The sequence below is a fragment of the Andrena cerasifolii genome, chromosome 2, assembly GCF_050908995.1.
Source record: "Andrena cerasifolii isolate SP2316 chromosome 2, iyAndCera1_principal, whole genome shotgun sequence".
NCBI classification, from domain to species: Eukaryota; Metazoa; Arthropoda; class Insecta; order Hymenoptera; family Andrenidae; genus Andrena; species Andrena cerasifolii.
The window spans coordinates 17396175-17416581 of record NC_135119.1 but is presented as its reverse complement, the minus strand read 5'-3'; the positions used below and the strand labels follow the sequence as shown (position 1 = coordinate 17416581).

The following is a 20407-nucleotide window of genomic DNA, read 5'->3' as shown; positions in this document are numbered from 1 at the left end:
GCAGCGTGCAGCGCACGGTTCTCCACAAAGCACAGATTCCCGCCTCGATTTTCGAAGAAGATCCAGCAAGTAAGAGGAAACAGAACCATAGAGAAAAGTAACGTGAAGGTGGATGGACGATCGAATGGCATGGTGCGTCGAGATAAGGGTAAAAATTAAAATTGTACCGTGAAATGGGCACCGGAGGTACGGTGGGTACCGTGCACACCGATCTTCGGCCAAGGGACGAACAAAAAAAATGAAAATTAATTAAAGGAAACTGTAAAATACCTGTAGTTTAAACTTTCAAACAAATCAATCAAAAAAACTTAATCTATGAAACTAAACATTATCTAATGTTTAACTTAGTTGATCAAGCTAGCAAACCGTCCCCCAACTCGCAAATAATAACTTAATCCTCCACTCAACAAAACTAACTCTTTCCTCGAGTGAACGAGTATAAAAATAATAATATACTCTCTGACCGTCCGTAAGGTTTCAATTACTATCGTTTACCTGTGTTCGTGATGGTCACCCAAAAATCGATGGTCTTTTCCGACCCTAATTCCTCGTAATCCCATTTCTGGTTGACTATGACAGACCCATTAGGCCCTACAGTGACCCACTTGTTATCGTCCCTAATCTTGTACGTCTCCTTCTCGTTCTCCTTCTCCAGATAAAACGCAATTGTCCCCTCCATTTTGCCGTCCGCCTCGGTGAAGTCCACCTTCTTCGTCGGCCTGACAGCTCTCGTCACCCTGCGCTTCTGTATCCGATGGAGTTCCATTTCAATCGGCTCCGACGTGAGGAATCTGACGATGACCTTGGCTGGCTTCTCCGCGGACCTACTCGGGGTCCGTATATCGTGAGCCTCGACTATCACAGCGCATTCGCTGTCTTCCTCGGTGGTGATCTCTGGTTCGCCAGCCAGCATGAGTTCCCCAGTTTGAGGCACGACAACGAACAGGCTGCTAGGCGTGAGCAGCTTGTAGGCGACCTTATCGCCGTCATTATCCCTGGCAACTACCTTGCCTACCGTGGAGAACCGTTTCCACCCAGGCAAGGCGACAGAGTTTTTGTGAATCGCGTCCAAGTTGGTCGGTCTGATGTCGAACGTGTAGAGGTCCCTCTCGAAGACGGGGCTGTTGTCGTTCTCGTCGAGGACGTGCACCACTCCGTTGATCTGCGAGCTGCTGAGGAAGTTGCCGTCGGAAGCGTGTATCGCCAGATTGTAGAGCTTCTTGGCCTCCCTGTCCAAAGGCTTCGCGGTGACCACCCTGACGCCCACCTTCTGGCTGTTCAGTGTCAGGTTGAAGCCAGTCTTATCCGAGTCTTCCTGCTTCAGAGCGAACACCCTCTCGCCGGTCTCGTCTGGCAGCACGGTGTAATGAACTGGGAAGCTACCTCGGGCCCATAGAACGGGAAAACCGTCGATCAAAGTGCCTGGCGCAGAGTTCTCCGGCACCTCCCCCTCGCCGAGGTGGTCGTGCGAGAAGGTGACCATGTTCCTGCGATTAATCACGTAGAGATGAAGGAAATGCGTCTCGGTGCTGTTGGCCAGCTCCTCGAGGACGATCAGGTTCACAGGCCGGTCGACCAGCGGCGACAGGTCGGACGTGGTCATCACCAGGCCGTTCCCAAGGACCGTGAAGAACTGGGAGAAACCGTTCTCCATCAGGTGGAAGTTGGACGGCTGTTTTGTGTCGAACTGGGTGACCTCGTAGCCAGGGTAAACGTCGTGGGGCAGGACGGCCACCTTGTCGCCCGCCGACGTGGCCACCAGGAAGGCCACGATGACGAGTATACGCCACATCGTGCTGCCTCTTGTCCGCTCCGCTCTCAGTAGGCTGGCGCTTTCACTAGAGCATGTGTGCAGGCACCTTCTGAAACCAGAAATACTGAGGTTAGGAGAAAATATCGTTGGTTTCGGTTAAATACGGGACGAAGTGTTGGATCAGGTATCGATTACACAGTTCGACAGGCATCTGGACTTGTAACATTCAATAGCCGTCTCTTATAGGTTTTCGTGCGCTGAAAACGAATTCGCAAAGTGTTTATCGCCGTAACCCTCAGTTTTTGAGAAATTTGATTTTCAAAAAAACTGCAAATTTTCAAATTATTCCCAAAACTAAGGGTCTAGGAGAAAATCTGACTACTCCACGCGATGCACCAGACATTTTTCCTTCGGGAAGCATCAACAGAAGTGATAAGTCGGGTTTTATTTTCAATATAGAAGCGAAATCGTTTCGCAAAAAGTGCGGCGCCGACAGTGGTAGTCACGCGCTTTTAAGCCATTGTATTACGCTGAGCGGCAGTGGATCGCGCGCCGTCGTTGACTACCACTGTCGACGGCGCACGTTTCGCCAAACTATTTCGCTTCTGTATTGGAAACGAAATGTGACTTACCACTTCTGTTGATGCTTTCCGAAAGCAAAATGTCTGCTGCGTCGCGTGAAGTAGTCAGATTTTCTCCTAGACCCTTAGTTTTGGAAATAAAATTAAAAATATCCTCAAACATGGGTTCATTTCGGGTGTTCTTTTCCCTGTGATCGTTGTTTAAACATATTAAAATGTTCATAATGCACCAATAACTTATATCGTTGTATTCGGGAGGGTTTATAGAATAATTTGAGGCGACAAACAACCGAATAACTATTACTGTTTGAACACAAAATATGTTCAAATTTGAAAATTTGCATTTTTTTTTTTCAAAATCGAATTTCTCGAAAACTGAGGGTGATAGCGATAAACGATCAATTTTGTTCGACAGGGTTATCAGACATGTAATATTTTCAGGATACTTAGCTCCTAAAGTTAAAACCACCCTCCCCCTGTTTATGGACCCCCTTTCGAAGTTAAAATCAGGCCAAGGGGGAACGATTCGGGAGATAATAATTACGAAGGATATACCGAAACGAAACCGAAATTCAATTAATCAGTAGTGAAGGTATTCGTCGAGGACCCCAGACGCTCCAGATTTCGTTGATTATTTACTCAGATGGAGACTTTAAATTGTGTTAATTAACGGTGAGGGGGCAAACGACTCTGTATTGCGTAATACACCGGCATCGTTATATAAAAAGAATAATAGCGAGAGGCACAACAGTATTTAATCCAATCAGAAGGCAGTTCTCCAGCAACTTCACTTATTTATATCTTCATATCTGTACCCATCGAAAGGATCCCCCACATTTAAACATATAACTTAATCCAAAAGGAATATTCATGAACCCCTCTTCCCCGAAAAAGTTAAATTAAAAGTAGCATGAATCATTGTACCCTTAGACTCAATGATTTATGGGGTTCGTGTAGGGTTGAAACCCCCTAAAAGATCCGTTCCCATGCCGATCATCCAGTGAAAACTCCGAAACGAGGAGCGACAGCCCCGAAACGGCGATAAATTATTTCGATCGGCACAATTTGCACCCTCCCTTCATTCTGATTTATGTCTCCCCTTAAACAGACCGCGCATTCGTACGCCTACGCGCAAGTCAGCCCCCCACCCCGCGCCGCCCCCCGACATATTGCGAGCATAACGAGCAATTTTCGCATTAGCGGGCGCGATTTTCCATGCGCTTTCGATCGCCCGAGTGCCGATTGCGGTCGGCACGCCAGTGACCAACGCGCAAATAATTTACACGCGCGATTCAGCCACGAGACGAGAGACACTGCCTCGCGCAATTATATGTACACCCGACGAAGCTGTGCGAAACATCATTAACGCGCTCCTGCCGTGGAAAACCGTTGCCAATTAGCCTTAATTTTGTGCGCCGGGACGCGATGTATGTATTAAATCGTTCATTTCCATGGAATTTTCTACCTTTCCTCCCCCACTTTGTCATCTTGAGAGGACAATGCCGAGCTTGCGCGGAGTGACGTTGGATTTAACGCCGCCGCGGCGGTACGAGTGTCGTTGGGATGCTGTGTAGAGAAGAATCGGATGATGGAATTTTTTTTCTTCACATTGTGATGAGAATGCATTTAATAGTGGATTTGAGTTTCGTTACTTCGAGTCTGTTGGCAAGAGAGAGGGCAGATAAGTCGCAGTCAAGCGTGATAGCATTTTGGAGACACATTCATGTGGGAGGACAAATCTCCAAATGTGTTCCTGTAATGATTAGCAGAAATGGATGCTTGAATTTCAGGGATATTGTTGACGTGTCACTTGAGTGTACTTTTGAAGTTTCATTCACATAGTGGATGTAATTTTTCCACCGTTTCCTGTATCGACAAATTTGAAATTAGAAATTTTAAGGCCAACTCTGAAGGTGTTCGCATTTTATTGCGAAGATAAAGACGGGATTTTTGGACTGCTTGTAATGGAAGTTGTCCATGGTAAATTCACAGAAATGATCCTAAGGCCGGGGATCCACCTGGGAGCTAAGCTATGCTATGCTATAAAACATAATAAACATAGTATAGCTCAGCTTAGCTATCGCATGCAATGCTAAGTTTTAAAAAAATAACTTCAATATATCCTCATGGAACCGCTTCCACCAAAAGCTAAGCTAAGCTGTGCTATGCTATGCTATGTCTGGCTTTGCTATAAAACATAAAAGGAACATAGCATAGCTTAGCTCGGCTTTCAGGTGTATTCCCGGCTTTAGGGAATGAATCGTGTTCAGTTGGGTAAAGCAAGGCGCAATGGCGCGAGGATAGAGCTGTTCCAATAGTCTGAATCATCAAGGGGTTTGAAATTCGAACCGAAAAAAACGGGAATGCATTTGATCTACTTGAAGCTATCGAGGGCTTGGCTCAGTTGGACATTCGAGAGAAAGTGACGCTGCAGAGTTTGAATACTCGAACAGTTCTCGTAAATCCTGACACGTCAATAAAGGGGCTACTGATTACAAATAAAATATCCGCAGGCTACAACAAATTCAATTGATCTGTAATATCTTTAGGACCATAGCAACACCAGTAAGATTCAGCGCAACAAAATACAATAAGTACATAATTTCTTAACGTTACCCTATTTATCCCTGAGCTTGTTATAATTTAATTAAATGATCACAATGGACTGCTTGTCCGAACTATATGTAAAAGTACCCTTCGTAGCCAAAAACTTTAACTATAGTATCACAATTATTATACCTCCTTCCACTAATTCTAAGAAAAAAAAACACTTAAGTACAAGGGATCACCGCGAACCCTTACTCACCAATTGGAACGCAACTTTGTGGGTTTATAGTATGTTTCATTTGTGCCCAATCACCCGGGTTCTTGTTCCGAAAAAAACTAACCTCAAACTCAAATAGGCGCTCCCATGTTTTCGCGGATAACTCCTAAAGTACAAGAGGCAGAAAAAAATGTTTCAAACAAAAGTTTAATAATGCACTAAGCGTTGCAAAACATGCGTTAAAAAAATTTTGAGAAAACTTATTTTTCTTCAGGCATTTTTTTTTAAACTCTTCATAATCTTGTTCACGCAAGTGTGCAGCGCTTATTGTACCTACCGTTAAACTTTTGTTTGAAATTTTTTCTATCCCTTGTACTTTAGGAGTTATCCGCGAAAACATGGGAGCGCCTATTTGAGTTTGAGGTTAGTTTTCACACCCTTAAAGAGCGATTGTGCACGAACCAGACATACCGTTGTTCTTGTCTTGAGTCGCTCTATAAACCGACAAAGTTGTTAGAATGTAACAATAATAAATCACCTTAAATAACAAGATAATAATCATGGTAGGCGATAAAGAGACTAAAAAACTAAGTTACCCTGAAACTCTTACCCCTCCAGAAATATAAGCTCCCTTAAATTTCTCAAAACGAAGGCTGAGTAACTTGCACCATTCCCATCCCCAAGTTCCCAATTCCTTCGTGCCATGATTCACCTTATTTCCTCGAACATTGCAACGTACAGTCATGCAGCAGCCGACTAATCAACTGCTCCCGCAAGGGTGCACGTTCGTCAAGTGTCGAACGCGGCTAGGAATTGAAACGAGCCCGAATGGGACGCGTCGTTAGGCGACGTCGCGAGAAAGTCGCCTCTTTCGCGAGCCTTTTTTCGCCACAGCAGTTTCGAACTTAAACGAGCCGCGGCTGACCTCACGTCCGGTCCTCCCGGGGCGTGAATAGAATCAAATGGAACGGGGGGGTTACTAAATGACAATGGTCAACTCGTACGCGCCGGTTCTTATTTCCGGTGCAACGTTGCGGACATTGTCCATTGCGTCGGGGTCTCTCTCTGTTGAACGACCTCACTCTGCTCGGAGCTGCGAGCACGAATGCCAGTAGCATTGATATTTTTGAACGATAAAGGGCGACAATGACGGAACGATTGTTATTCCTTTTCAATCCGAGCAACGTTCTCAATACACCTGCACGCGCCGATTTTTCACGTTCTTTTCGAGAGGGAATGCTTATCTGTTGGCCATTTCGAGATTTCCGTGTTTTGTGTTAATTTCTAGATCAGGCTGATTCCTAGTTTGAAGCAATTGTAGGAATATTTTAGGTGGACGTATTTTTGGGCGATTTTAGGTTTACAGTTGTTTAAGAGATTCCATTGTGGATAGATTCTTCGTGTTACTACTCCGCGAGCGGGGGCAGCGGGTGTTTCAGCCCCGGGCGCTGAGTTGCCGGGGGCGCCAAGATATCTTTGTAGAGAAAGGACAGAATTTTGGAAAAGCTATATCAATGGCTTTAGTCGAATTTATATATTACGTTATTGCGTTAGGAATAAAGGAGATGCAGATTTTATGGAAAAGAAATTAAAATTCATCTGTTTAAAATTGATTTATCTGTTATCAAACACCAAACAAATTAGGGTACCTGTCAGGGCTTGACAAGTGATATAATATCGATTTCGTTCTCCAAACGGTTATGAAGAACCTTTATTTGGAATAACTATTATTCAGAACCGAAATTTCCAATTATTATCTGTTTCGGTTACGGTTCTTATTTTCATCCTTATATCGGTTCCATAACCGTTATTTTTTCGGTTCTATGTCGGTTCCGAAACGGTTGCAGAGTCAATTCTTGCATCGACTTTTCCCTAATTGATATCATTAATTATTATAGCTGCAGATTACTGTATATGTGCACATTTTTTACAAAATCCTTATAGAAAAATGAGAAACATTAATACATATCATTGATTTCTAATAAAGCATTGAAATAAATAAATCAGCTACATATTTTTTGCATTCACACACACACTGTATTATTCAGAATGGGAAGTTAAAAGTTTCTCCTGTTTCTATAAGGATTCTGTAAGAAATATGCACATATACAGTAATCTGCAGCTACAATAATTATTAATGATATCAATTAGGGAGAAATCGATACAAGAATTGATTCTGAAACCGTTACGGAACCGATATACAACCGAAAAAATAACAGTTATGGAATCGATATGAGGAGGGAAATAGGAACCGTAACCGAAACAGGTAATAGTTGGAAGTTTCGAAGAACTTCATATCAGTTATTTGGAATAAAGTTTTTTCCATAACCGTTTTAATCAGAACCTTTTTATAACAGTTTCAAACAGTCATTTTCGGAACCGTTTCATGCCCTGCTTACAACCTAGTTTCGTCCCTGTTACTACTAGAAGTACTAAAAAAAAGTCACTTCATTAAAAGACCTTAAACGAATCACCGTAAAATCTCCACTCAGAAGATGATAACCTCGAATACCTAACAGCGTCAGCAACTGCAGCTGCAGTCCTCTACTTTTAAACAGAACTAACTCGTTTACACTGCGTTCCACATTAGAACATACTCGTTTCGCGCAGGGATACACTATTGATTGGTAGTAAACCGGCAGGGTAAGTGCTACGACCAATCGCGAGAGTGCTACGACCAATCGCGCGTGTCAGATCCGTGGGAGCTGCGCAGATCGGTCGCAAATCGCTAGGGGCGTTGGTCCACTCTTATATGGAACGCAGTGTAGATCTACCGTTCCAGTTGCCTTACAGTATACAACTAGAAAACATAAACGTGATATCTGTACGATAAAGAAGAACGATCGATGCTGTTGTAATATAAATCAATTTTACATGCAGCGAACGTTCCCCAAAAACACAATACAGTTAGTTAGTATACAACGAATATAACAATGTGTCAAACGCATACAGCGCACTACTGACAATTTTGCGAGGAATTCGAGTTCGAATTTCTGTCTTTTTCAAAACCCTCGATATATGCACACGTTATGTATACACCACTCAATTGTAATTCATATAGCAATTCTAGACGTACAGTTACTCGCAAAAGTATTCGCGCACCCCCGTACGCATAACATATTTTACTTATTTAAGTAATGCTAATTTCAGGATTACGCATTATAATTTTCATTGCTATAAACCTTGATTAATATATTTTTTGTTAGTAAACATCTACCAAAGAAATGTCGAAGGAAATTTTGCTAGAAGAATGGAACAAGATCAGCCCGAATTTCATAGAAAATTAGTTAAATCTATGCATAATAGATTAAAGCTTATAATAAAATCGCAGGCATATTAGAAGAATATTACTTATTATTTACAGTAATTATGCTTGTGTGATTTAAATATTGAATTTGAGCGAATATTTTTGCCCGATCTTTGCTACTTGGACGGATAATAATACTTTTCTCAATAAATGTGTAAAATTTTCAATTGAGTGTACCCAAAACAAAAGTATAGTAGGTAATCAAGGTTTATATTAATGTGAATTAGAATTGCTAATTCTTACTTTGTGAAGTCGGTTTAATATAGAAAATATGTTACATATAGGGTGGAGGGATACTTTTGTGATTAACTGTATCTGCAAAGCTCTACTTATTCCTTACTATTCCTGCAATTAATTATTTAATTCATCCAGTCGTACAAATAAATCATACAGTACCAACTTGCAAAAGCTAAAACTTCGAACTTAATTTACTCGCGGATTATTGCGTCCTCTGTGTTTGATGCGTTAGTGTGCACACAGCATGGGCTGTATAACTGCACGCGATATTTTAGCCAAATCAATGACCCAAACCTCCTGCAGTCCCCTCACGAGTGTAACAGTACGTATCGAAAGGCGATCGCGAAGCGTCCCATCATCTGCCTCTGCGAATCGCCGGGGACAGTGTTTGCAGCGGGAGCAGATGTCGTGGGTCGAGGCAGCATTTTATACGGTTAAGTCCGTAGAAACACGACACCTAATCCCTCCTCGGAACGTATTAAGTGACTGCCTTCAGCCGGGGCCCATGGGACTTGAGCATGGAAAACGATACATCGGCCTGCACCCGGCGCCCTTTCAAAAAGCCCAACTCATTCCACGGCGCCGGTCTTCCGAGTCGAGATGCACTTGTGACCGACGTCCGACTTCCTACTCAGAAAGTGGGGGGCCCTTGATCAGAAATGGGTAGGATATGCCTTTGTGAACCGAGCGTTCGGAATTCAACGTAAGAAGAGAAAAAGTATTGTATCTGAAGACGGGAGTTAACGTTGGTGTCGAATCTTCTTGATGAGAAATAGTAACAAATAGTTGCAGTAAAAAATTATAGATTAAAAACTATAGACCCGGCATTGAAACACTCTTATCTAACCACAACCGACTTCGACAGTCGATGCAAAGGAAAACTCGGGAAATTATAGGAAAATCCACTCCCCCGCGAGGAGGGTTGGCAATTTTTGGGAGATTTAAGATAAAAAAATGTGTTTCAGAAATGGATGGTCATGGGAATTTGAACCAGCAACTCATGGGGAGTATGTTACCGCTAAATAAATCTAGCCACAACCAACTACCGGTCAGAGTTTTTGTTATTAACTTTTTAACGAACAACGAGCGACGACTAAAACCTTTTTAGAGCTACCCAGGATGATGACAACACCAACGTCAACCGATAAAAGCCCCAAAAACTCCGACTCCGACTTCACAGCCCTGGTTATAAATTGAAAGTAAAATCATCGTCTTCGAGCTCGTTAACACTACCTCTTTTTTATATCTACAACGTTTTACATTATTCTAGTAAATACCACATACTCGCTAATTTCTTTGCCATATTTAATAAAAATAGTCTTTCGATGTAACGTTTCTTCTATTGGAAATATAGTATATGGATTATGTACATAGTCACCTCGATCAAATTCACAACGCTTCTTTTTAAAAACATTTTTTTTTTCACAAGCACAGTTTTCAATTTCAGCATTTATAAGTGGGAAAATCGCTGCCATTCTGGAAAACGTTTCATTTTAGTCACCCTTTTAAAAGGAATTTGCAAAACGCGGCGTTTGCGTTAACGAAACAACATATGTACATTTTAAATCCGAAGCGGATAGAGAGGAAAAACGTGAACGCACAGTAAGTGCCTATAAATTCGTTATTTCACCAGGCACATTGAATTTATCGGAAGCACATACTTGACGGAACAGAAGCACGCTAATACCGCGTTGCAATATAAAACGTGACGTCTCCACTGATTAAATACTGAGAGGCTATCGTAAAAAAAATATTCTGGGATACTTTTTACTTGGTTAATTAAAATTTCTCTAAATAATTATAATTTGCAAATTAACGTGTTGCATTGGAGAATACTTATATATTCCAGTCAAGGTTATTAACTTGATTCTGTGCGAATAATTGTTATTTTCGGATGTTCGAAATAGTATAGCTTTATTACTACACAAAATAGTACCAACATAGAATTTCGAATAATTTGGTTTAATGCAGGTAATGAAACATGTAATCGTATTCCATGTTTTTGGATGCTTATTTAGTCTTTAAATAACACCCCACTAAAATTGTTTTAACAAATAGGGTAAGTTAACTAAGCTTGCCTAAATATTAGATAGTAATACCCACAGATAATAATGTAAATTAGTGATGCAATTAAAATTGATGGGATTTAATAAATTATTTCTGGAAAACTTAACTTTAAACCTATTGTAATTTTTATTTTTAATTTTAATTTCGAAAAGCTTCAATTCACTGCAATATCACTTAGTTTTAATAATGCACATCAATTATGTACAGGATAACCTGAAGTTATGAGGGCAACCAAGACATGCAACTTCCTTATGCCAGTAAAAACAAAAGATTACGATATCAGTTTCCCTGTCATTAAAAATTGGAATTTCCCTTCAATATGACAGCAACCAGCCGTATGAAATATTTTTCGGGATAGTGACTATTGAAATAATACGAACCTGTACACATATTTGTATCATCAGTCCACTCACCCACGTTTCTCAACTACTTGCTCCACATTTCCTACGTATGCCGACTGTGGAGGCTTACTTACGTCTTAGAAATAAAGCTTCAGGTTACAAGAGGATAAACGACTTTTTGATTTCTTGAAACCAGTGGAACATTGTACATTGTGACTGCTGTTCTCATCTACAGAATCCAATCGTTATGAGAAAAACCATGGGTGTATTTTAAAGTTTCTAAAATGTGTTCCAATACTTTATTTTATTGAAATTTGACCACAGTTTATGTAAAAAAAATTCTAGATTACCATATGGCGAAAAAAATCTTCACAAAATTGTAACTTTTACAAATTTCAATATTAAAACCTAAAAATCTAGAGTTGTTTTTCAGATATATTTTGGGAAAGAAAATAGTTTGTAACTCGGCTTTGGAAAAAACCTATTCATTTCGCACATAGAAGGTAGGTTATTTCGGTAATTGAAAAACAGAGATATTCCACGAATATTCAGGATATTCTACGTATTGAAAAAGGTACAAAGCGTCAAAATTAGCTTATGCGTGGCTCACACCCAGAGTGCCAACGAAGGGATAACAACCCCATTCGTAAGGAGCAATTAAATTTAATATCACGAAATTTAATAAGGCAGTCGATACTTTACCCTAACAATCGCTACATTCCTAAATCCAGTACTCTACCTCTGAAAGAGATCGCGATCAGTCGACCGAAGCCTTCCAAGCATCTTCATCGCGGAAGGCAACAGATAGGGGCCCGTTTCTCACGATGAAGCAATCCTTACAAGCCTACACGACCATGATACGACCTCCTAGCGTGTAGCCTCTTCGATCGATCCACGTGAACGCGAATAACCCGCGTTAAACCGTGACAGAGGCCTATTAGCCGGTGAAGATTTATCACGGCGGGACAACGGTCCCGGCTCGTGCACGCGCCCACGTGATTTCACCGCGCTGGATTCGAACGATTTTCTAAATGTCGGAAGCCAGACGCTCCCAGTTATCCTCTCCTCTGTGTTTCGTGCAACGTTTCATTTAGAATAACAGTCCGAGCGACCTGGGTTCGTCGCTCTAAGAATAAAAATGCGAATAACCTCCGACGTCTGTGCGATATAGCTCGAGACGGTTTGGAGAGAGGCGGCCGGTGAATTATAGAAGGCTTAATAACCAGCTGGGAAGGTAAATTATCGTCGTTTTCACGAAACCGTCTGGCGCGAAACTTGGTCCGCAGGCACGAGATGGTACGTGATTAAGGTTTGATTCATACCGCGCCTCTATTCGCCGGCAGGCAAACGGGATTGGAGCGACAAAATATTTGCTTCGCGGTGATTAATGCGATGGACTGCGCTTGGACTCGGTAGAAGGACAATTGGATTGGCACGGCGGTTGCTACTGGTATAAGATGGTTAATTACCGTCGTCCCGAGCTGTTACAAGATAATTCGGAAGGAACGAAGTTTGATAATTTGATGCCCGGTATGTCTGGCTTAAGGGGTCATGCTCGGTCAGGAGGCCGAAAAAAGGGTGGTCTTTGGAAATTTTTTACTCAAAAGCTATAACATATTGCTCAAAAAATCTTTTTTCATTTTAAGGATTGCATCTAGTACAGTGCATCGTAATTTTTTTATTTAAAAATATTTAGCAATAACTAAGTTATTGTCCATCACTCGAAGGTTCTCTAAAAATAAAGGCTTCTGCGGTGACCACTGCTGCTCTAAAGTCGATCGTCTAAAATAAAAAATTCCAAAGAATTTACTTATTATATTATGTTATCTAGTATTTGAACGAAGGATTTTTCGAAATATTGATTTGGGAAAAAATGGCTGATGTTTAAAGTAAAAGTTTCAAATTTTATCATAAATCCTGATTTTCGTCAATTAAAAGAAAACATCGGATAAAAAAATCCTTCCTTCAAATACTAGATAATATAATATAATAAGTAAATTCTTTTGAATTTTTTATTTTAGATGATCGACTTTCGAGCAGCAGTGGTCATCATTATTTTTGAATAAAAAAATTACGATGCACGGCACTAGATGCAATACTTAAAAGGAAAAAAGATTTTTTGAGAAATGTGTTATAGCTTTTGAATGAAAAAAATTCCAAAGATCACCCTTTTTTGAGCCTCCTGACTGAGCATGACCCTTTAAGAATTACAATGGTCATTCTGTGTCAAGACAGTCTGACTAAAGTAATGTTTAAGGAGGATTATAAAAGATGGCTCCATTCACGCTACTCATAAACTTATCATAACAGTCGCTATATGCTGGTATCTTGATGTTTATAGCCTCGACCAGTGAATTTTCTTCAATTGACTACTTAATTCTACTTTTTCAATTATAACTTTAACTGCCATTTTCGAAAATGCAAATGTATGTATAAGCTGAACCAGAACTACTGTTAAATTAACCACTTAAATAAAGATGAAATAACTTAAAACAGATATTTTTAGCTGGTTGATCAAAATTAAATTCTGTTGGACTTTCAAATGGTAAACAACCTCCCTTCGTTTGTAAAGTGCGCGTTAATTGCCTTCCTGGGAATGTAAAATGAAAAAGTTACCCGTGTACTATTTTAGAGTGCTTTGCAACTTTCCGACAGTTCAGAGTGTACTACGGGACAAGTTATATCTTCGTCGCTTTGACAGTCTCCTAATTCACGAGTACGTATCCTCAAGTCCTTAAGACATTTGGAATATGACAAATACGTCATTTACATATTTCACACACTCTGAGTGCACTAAAGTTTTTATATAAAATATAATTTCTTTTTTTCGTTTTCATGTAAAAACGGAAGCACAAACTAAAAGATGTCAGTAACAATTTCCATTAAAGCAGAAAGAGAAACTAAAAGATGTCAATAACAATTTCCGTCTAAGCAGAAGCTGTGATCTTTTACAACTCCTCTTCTTTTATCATCTCTGTTTTCCAGCCGACGCAATCTCTTTTAACAAAATCAGAGAAAATTTAAAATTTAAATTTAAATCCCATGATATTTCCTCGATCAAAGAAGTATTACAATTCCAAGAAAGTAGATTGTAACTACGTAGCTCCTCAAAACTTTGTACTCAGTTGCCAATATTTGTTAAATATTCACCGGAGATATTAAATTTTCTCTGGAATCAATGTTAATACTTTAATATCCTTTAATATTCAATATTCTGCAATATGCTTCACTTCAAATCAATTTTAAAATCTTATCACACATAAAACTTTCCAAACATTCGGAAAGTTCGTCGACCTCTTATAGTACTCCCCATCAACAATTCAACCCTTCACCTCATAATATGTACAAAGGCGGATTCAGGCGCCTTTCTTGGAGGGGGCGAAATATATAAAACTACATAAGTACATTTTTTAATCTTCTTCTACATGATTTAGAATTTGCTTGTAATATATATTTGAATATCTCTATCTGATACTATAGCCTAATTAATTTACATTAATTATTTTTACAGAATAATACACAATGTCACAATATTTTTCTATTTTATTATTTTTATTTGGGGGAGGGGGACGACCGCCCCTATCGCCCCCCTCTGAATCCGCCCCTGAATATGTACCTAATACATAATTCCAATAGCCCTTTAACATGGCTCCTCCCCTCAACAGACGGAATTCGCATTAAAGGGAAGTTCCCCTTGTTACAAAGTTTCATTAACAACTTACAACAACAACGACCGTAGTAATACAGTATCTGCCAGGTGCAACGAACTCGAAACATCGATACCCCAGGATACCTGGGACACCTGTAGGGGCCTGAAACGCGAATACAATATTTTTAAATCACCCCCAGCATTTTGCTTCTCAAAATGGCTCCACGAGTCTCGCCATACTAATCGATACCGTCGTCCCGATAAAAACTGGCATTAAATTAAAACAGACCCGTCATAACACCTGAGGGAATCGCTGCAACGATACGATCCGCCAATTAAATCGCCGAGAGTCGTCGAACGGCGATATCGAAAAAGGGTCATCAGTGAATTCGAAGGATACATAGAATGAGCTGCTGGCAAATTACGGTGGCGCAGGGGGCTGGGGCGGCGGAGGAAGGGGGGGTGGGGGTGGCGAGACTGGGCTTCGGAGGGTGCGGCTGCTCATGCAGCAGGAATCGACAGGTCGTTCGTTAGCGTCAATATCAATTTTCAGATTGAACGCGGGTTATACAACGATGGCCACGTTGCGAAAACTATTGCAACTGACGTTCACGGATGCACAGTGTACACAGGCATCGCGGAACGTTCGACGGTATTTAAACGCGCAGAATTCAGCGAGACAGTCCCTGATTATTTGGTAATTAAACGTTTCGCTAAAGAGGCAGGAAATCGCGATGAAATTTCGACGGGGATGGTGAAATGCTTTTGTGACGCGAGAACGGTTGAGAGTTCCCGTCACGGTGAGTGACGGCAGTCGTCGGCCGTTGAACAGTGTTTGGAGGAATTTGGCCTTAGGGAGCAGCGGATTTGTTGACGAAGATAGGAAATGTATTTGATAGCGAGCGAGCCTAACTTTAAGCGAGGAAAAGGAAGGGGAGGGGCTACGATCGGGCTGATCGATATAAACGAGTCGTAGAATAGAAAATAAAATTTTTTAATTTTTAAAAATCCCGGTTATAGATTTAAGTAAGTTGTACGCGTGCTGAAGATTTTGTTGAAATCGGTTGACAAGTCATTTGCACCAATTGTAAAATATTATATATATAATTGCATTGCTTTTATATGTATATAATGGGCCTGAACGTTAGGGTAGTTCAATATTTTCAGCAGTAGCTTACGATAACGCTTGCCTTTTATTTAACGGTCCTGTAAGTTACGCCTTCTTTCATCGAAGATTAATAACTCGCGGCGCTCGGTTAGCGGTTCCGGCGAATTACAGGGCACGCAAGGAGGAATAATTGAAGAGTATAGACAGAAACCAATTGAAGGGATGAGTTGTTATTAAGAGGAACATTTTGGTCGTTCATTGAAAGCCACGATGTTCACAATTCAATGACGGCCTGAACCGCTGGTTCTGTTGTAGGCGTGCGGGTGTACCCGTATGATTTTCGAGGAGAGTTAAAGGGACGTTTTAATTCACTTATTGGTCACGAACCCTCGAGCAGAGGGAACATTCGATTTCTTAAATTACAAGAATATGGTAGATCACCTAGCGATGTTCAATTAGGGAGTTTCGTGTGGCGCGCTTTGTATGGGGCAAGTAAATAACGTAGATAATAAATTGGTGGCCATGTAAGTCGTAATTTAGGACTTTAAAGCAGAATTTTTGTAATTTTTAATTATGATGTGAGTTTATTCATGTTGCATTACTTACAGGAAGCGTTTGTATGTAATGTGTTTAGTTAAAAGTTTTAATGCTAAATTCTTAGTGAATATGGCAAAGAGTTTTTAAACAGAGACCAATAGTAACAATTATTTTTTAAGCTTTTTTGAAAGAAATCATTGAGAAACGTTAATTTTTATTTAAATGGAAGTCAGTTGTCATTAAATTTTACAGAAATTTTTCGAAAAATGAAGCGAGCAAAAAATATCTTTTTGGCTGCTAAATTACATAAATTATGTCTCAGATCGAAGAGAGGAAAGTATAGATAACATGCAAGCTACCCCAATCACGAACCGCAAAAGATTCTCGTGTGAAAAGGGCTTTACTGTTAAATCATGAAATCGTTAGATCATCCATGACGGAAGTACGTAGCACGACATCACGTCACAGTAGAATTGGTAGATAGAGCAGGTATAAACTGTGTAAATTAATCCAGAATATCGCACCATTTACATCGAAAATATAAATAAATCTCCCGTATGAGAAGAGCCTTACGGTTAAATCACACAACTTTAAACCGACGACGACCATACGCGACACAGTGCCACACTACAACTTTGATAGAACTGATAACTGATATAAAATATGCAAATTATCGAAAATATTAAGATCCCTAAAAACGTTTCGCGTGAAAGGGCCTTAACCCATTGACAATTTAACACGTGTCAGGCACGGGCAGAAGGATAAGAAAAAATAAAAAAAGGTACCTATTTGTAAAACACATTTTTTTACACGTTCTAGCACAAACAAAATTATTGTAGAACATAAAAAGAACATACATTTCCAGAACCGTAATTTGAAATTTGATTAAACTGTCTAAGGGTTAAAACGCTCGGCTTGCGAGCATTTCCTCTGCCATTGATGGTCACGTGAGCGCTCACGTTGTCCGTCGCGAAAGCCACTGAAAAACACATGGACTCCAGGGGCGTGGAGCGACGACGTGTCGGTGATTAGCAATGAACGTGGAGAGTTTAATTAAGCCAATCAAGGGGGCCAAGTGTCTCATGCTAACGAGGCGGGCAATGTTTCCTAAGAAAGTGACGTGACCACCTGGCCGGCCAAGTGCACGCACTTTAACGGAGAACGAGGGGGTAATGGTGGGGGCAGAAAACCGGTAATAACGGGGGTTATTATCGCGAATACTCGAAACGTTGAAAGGGGTTAATGAGGGGTTACGGGGCGCGGCGCAAGTCGCAACGTTTGCCGAACGGGGGAGACAACAATCATCGAGCAGGCACCAGCGATCGATTTCTTTCTCCTGAAATAACAGCGGCTCCCTATAGGTATCCTGCAATATTGACACTTCGAGTTCGTTGGCCCGGCAAATATTGTACTTCTACAGTCGTTGTTGCTGCAAGCTATTAATCAAGCCCCGTAACACGAGTAATTTCCGTTTAATGCAAATTCCGCGCGTTAAGTATAGCGACCATAATAAAGCGCCGCTGCAAATGCGTATCTTCGCGATATAAAATTTTGGGTCGTTGGGCCGGAGGATTTTAATAGGAAATTATTATATGCGCGCGTTGAAATTAATGTAATACAGTAAACATGGAGGCGGTGCATAATTAAACGTCACGTTGTATTGACATCGTAATTGGAGTGTTTGTGTGCTCGTTAATATTAATTCTTTTGTGAATCGAGGGGCGGCTATCTCGCTGCGCTAAATGAAATCCGAAATTGAAACGCTGAGCAATCAGATGCACAATATCAATAATTACGCGGTACACATTCTGTTGGCACACAAATCTCAGTAGTTTATCAACAATAATTGTGATTGTTAAATATACAGCAAAGGTGCGTTTTTCTCATTAAGAAGCTACAGCAGGTATCTAATTTACAATCAAGAACAGTTACGCGAGCTCCATCGCAAATGACAATGAAGAAACAAGAGAAGTTTCACGATGAAGCTCGGAACTTAAACGAGATTCATTGAGTTCCTTCTGAAACACGGCGGGTGGTAGTGAAATCCGCGTTCCATCCATGTCGTACTTCCTGATGACTGGAGTTCGTGATACGTTCAAAGAGCATTGCGAAGTTCGCCGGTATCCCTAACGAACGCCGAGGGTAAGTCTCCCCGACGACTTACGACAAGGGTAGTGAAAAATGTAATGACGATGCTCCGACGATGTTTCTCTGCTGCGCCCTTTATCGACATCTACCCATCGAAAGCACTTACGGGAACTCCTACACGTGAGCACTTGCCGCGCTTGATAGTACGCGTCTACTCGATTTCTGACGTAAAGGGGTTACAACCCCTGGTTGTGACCTACAGGTCGTCGTACTATTCCCCGAACCCCGATTCTTCGAGTCTATCAATACGCGAAACGGGACGGCACTGTCTAAAAGCGTGTTCCATAATTTTAGGAAGCGGGACGACCTGGAATGCCCTTTTTCAAATGGGGACTGGAAGAATTGGTACGAAAATATGCTACTTCGATAAATGAGATTAATTTGTATTCGCAGGAGTGGCAATACACTTGGAAATTATGACTTTTCAGTTATAATTCGTCGTCTGTTTTCATTAATCGATACTTCTTATAACTTTACACATGTACATGTGTGTAGAAATATTAGAATTAGGACGTCCACAAGTGTACCCTTTATTCTGAAAATGGAGAATAGGGTAGATTACCGTGCTTTGACGCCGACTTGCTCACGAAGGAATTAATTACTGACATCTCTTATCTTAATTTTTCTTGGTGAAAATTTATATCGGTGTTTTGAACTGTTCTCTTTATTAAGCCATTTTTTTCGGGTTGAAAATGTTGATTTTTCATATTTTTTTAATTGAAATAAAAATACATGTTTTTGTTCCAATTACCGTGCACTGAAAACTGTGTTGTCCTACCCGTGTCCTCAATTACCGTGCCCTTTTTTTTTAATAGCGTTCCCGCGGTTAGGTTATGTCTTTCAACTTTGAACTGTTCGAAATATATTTCTGCTCTACGAGAGGTGTTTTTATGTAATTTTAATATGACCTATTCATTACAAAAGCAAAAGATGGAAATATAAATTTCTGTTCACCCGTTCTGAGAAACGAAAGTAAGGTTAGGTTTAGCAGTTACAGAGGGAGCCAGTGGGCACCGAGAGGCACGGTAAATAGGGACAACCCTTAAATTCCTGTCCCTATTACTGAATTCACTTTAAAATACAAAAACATTTCAGAAGTGCTCATTTTGCTATTTTTTCATAAAATTTGAACCTTTTATGATATACCTAATAAACACTTTACATAAGTGCAAATCACGATAATTATAAATTTATTCCCTTCTGTAAAGTACGCGTTCCTTAACGTTTCCAGTAAGGATTTAGGTAAATCCATCGAAATCTTCATATGCATTCTTGAAATATTTTTTACTATGCTTTAATTGTTTATAAATGCAACCTTCTCGTGTGTAACACACAGATTAATAGTTTAACTTAATTAAAAAGATTCTTTCCTTATTTATTTATGCGAGTTTTTTTGTTGGCCTTCTTTAAGTATAAAGGCACGGTATTAATAGAGACAGGGCACGGTAATCGGGACATCTCCCCTATCCGCGGTGGCAGAAAATTATTTTAATATTTGAAATGTTGTTGTTCACTTTATTGTGCAACGTTTCACATGTTGAAAGGAGTTTGAGGGACTTTGAAATTGTTTCAACGATCCGCGTGAAAAATGAGCGACCAACGAATCCGACGCGTTTCGACTACAAGAATCTTTAACGTACTGTGAACGGGAGGAAATCGAGCGGGAAATCGTGAAATTTTAAGAATTTAAATCTCAGCGCAAGAAGGCAAACATGGGGAGGCTTTCGAATAAAAATGCACCCTAAATCCTTGTAAATTTCCACCCCTTCTGGTCCGTTACGCGCACATCGCGCGGAAAAGGGGTGAAAGACGCAAAAAGAGATTTCTGGCAGCAGGGAACATTTCGTGCTTTCTGAAGACATTCTCCTCGGCTCCCATATATCTTAGTTGCAGCCAGTATATTCGCTCTATTTTA

At 40.5% G+C, this 20407-nt stretch overlaps 1 protein-coding gene across 2 annotated transcripts in view; it reads right to left on the bottom strand.

Annotated features, from left to right (window-relative positions):
* Nucleotides 1-20407, bottom strand: part of LOC143379012 (neural-cadherin) — a 352951-nt gene that overhangs the window by 290232 nt on the left and 42312 nt on the right. For both annotated transcript variants that reach the window (XM_076831259.1, XM_076831260.1), the window contains exon 2: nucleotides 496-1862. In XM_076831259.1, the coding sequence (XP_076687374.1) occupies nucleotides 496-1792 (1297 nt within the window). In that variant the 5' untranslated portion in view covers nucleotides 1793-1862. The remainder of the gene's footprint in view (nucleotides 1-495; nucleotides 1863-20407) is intronic.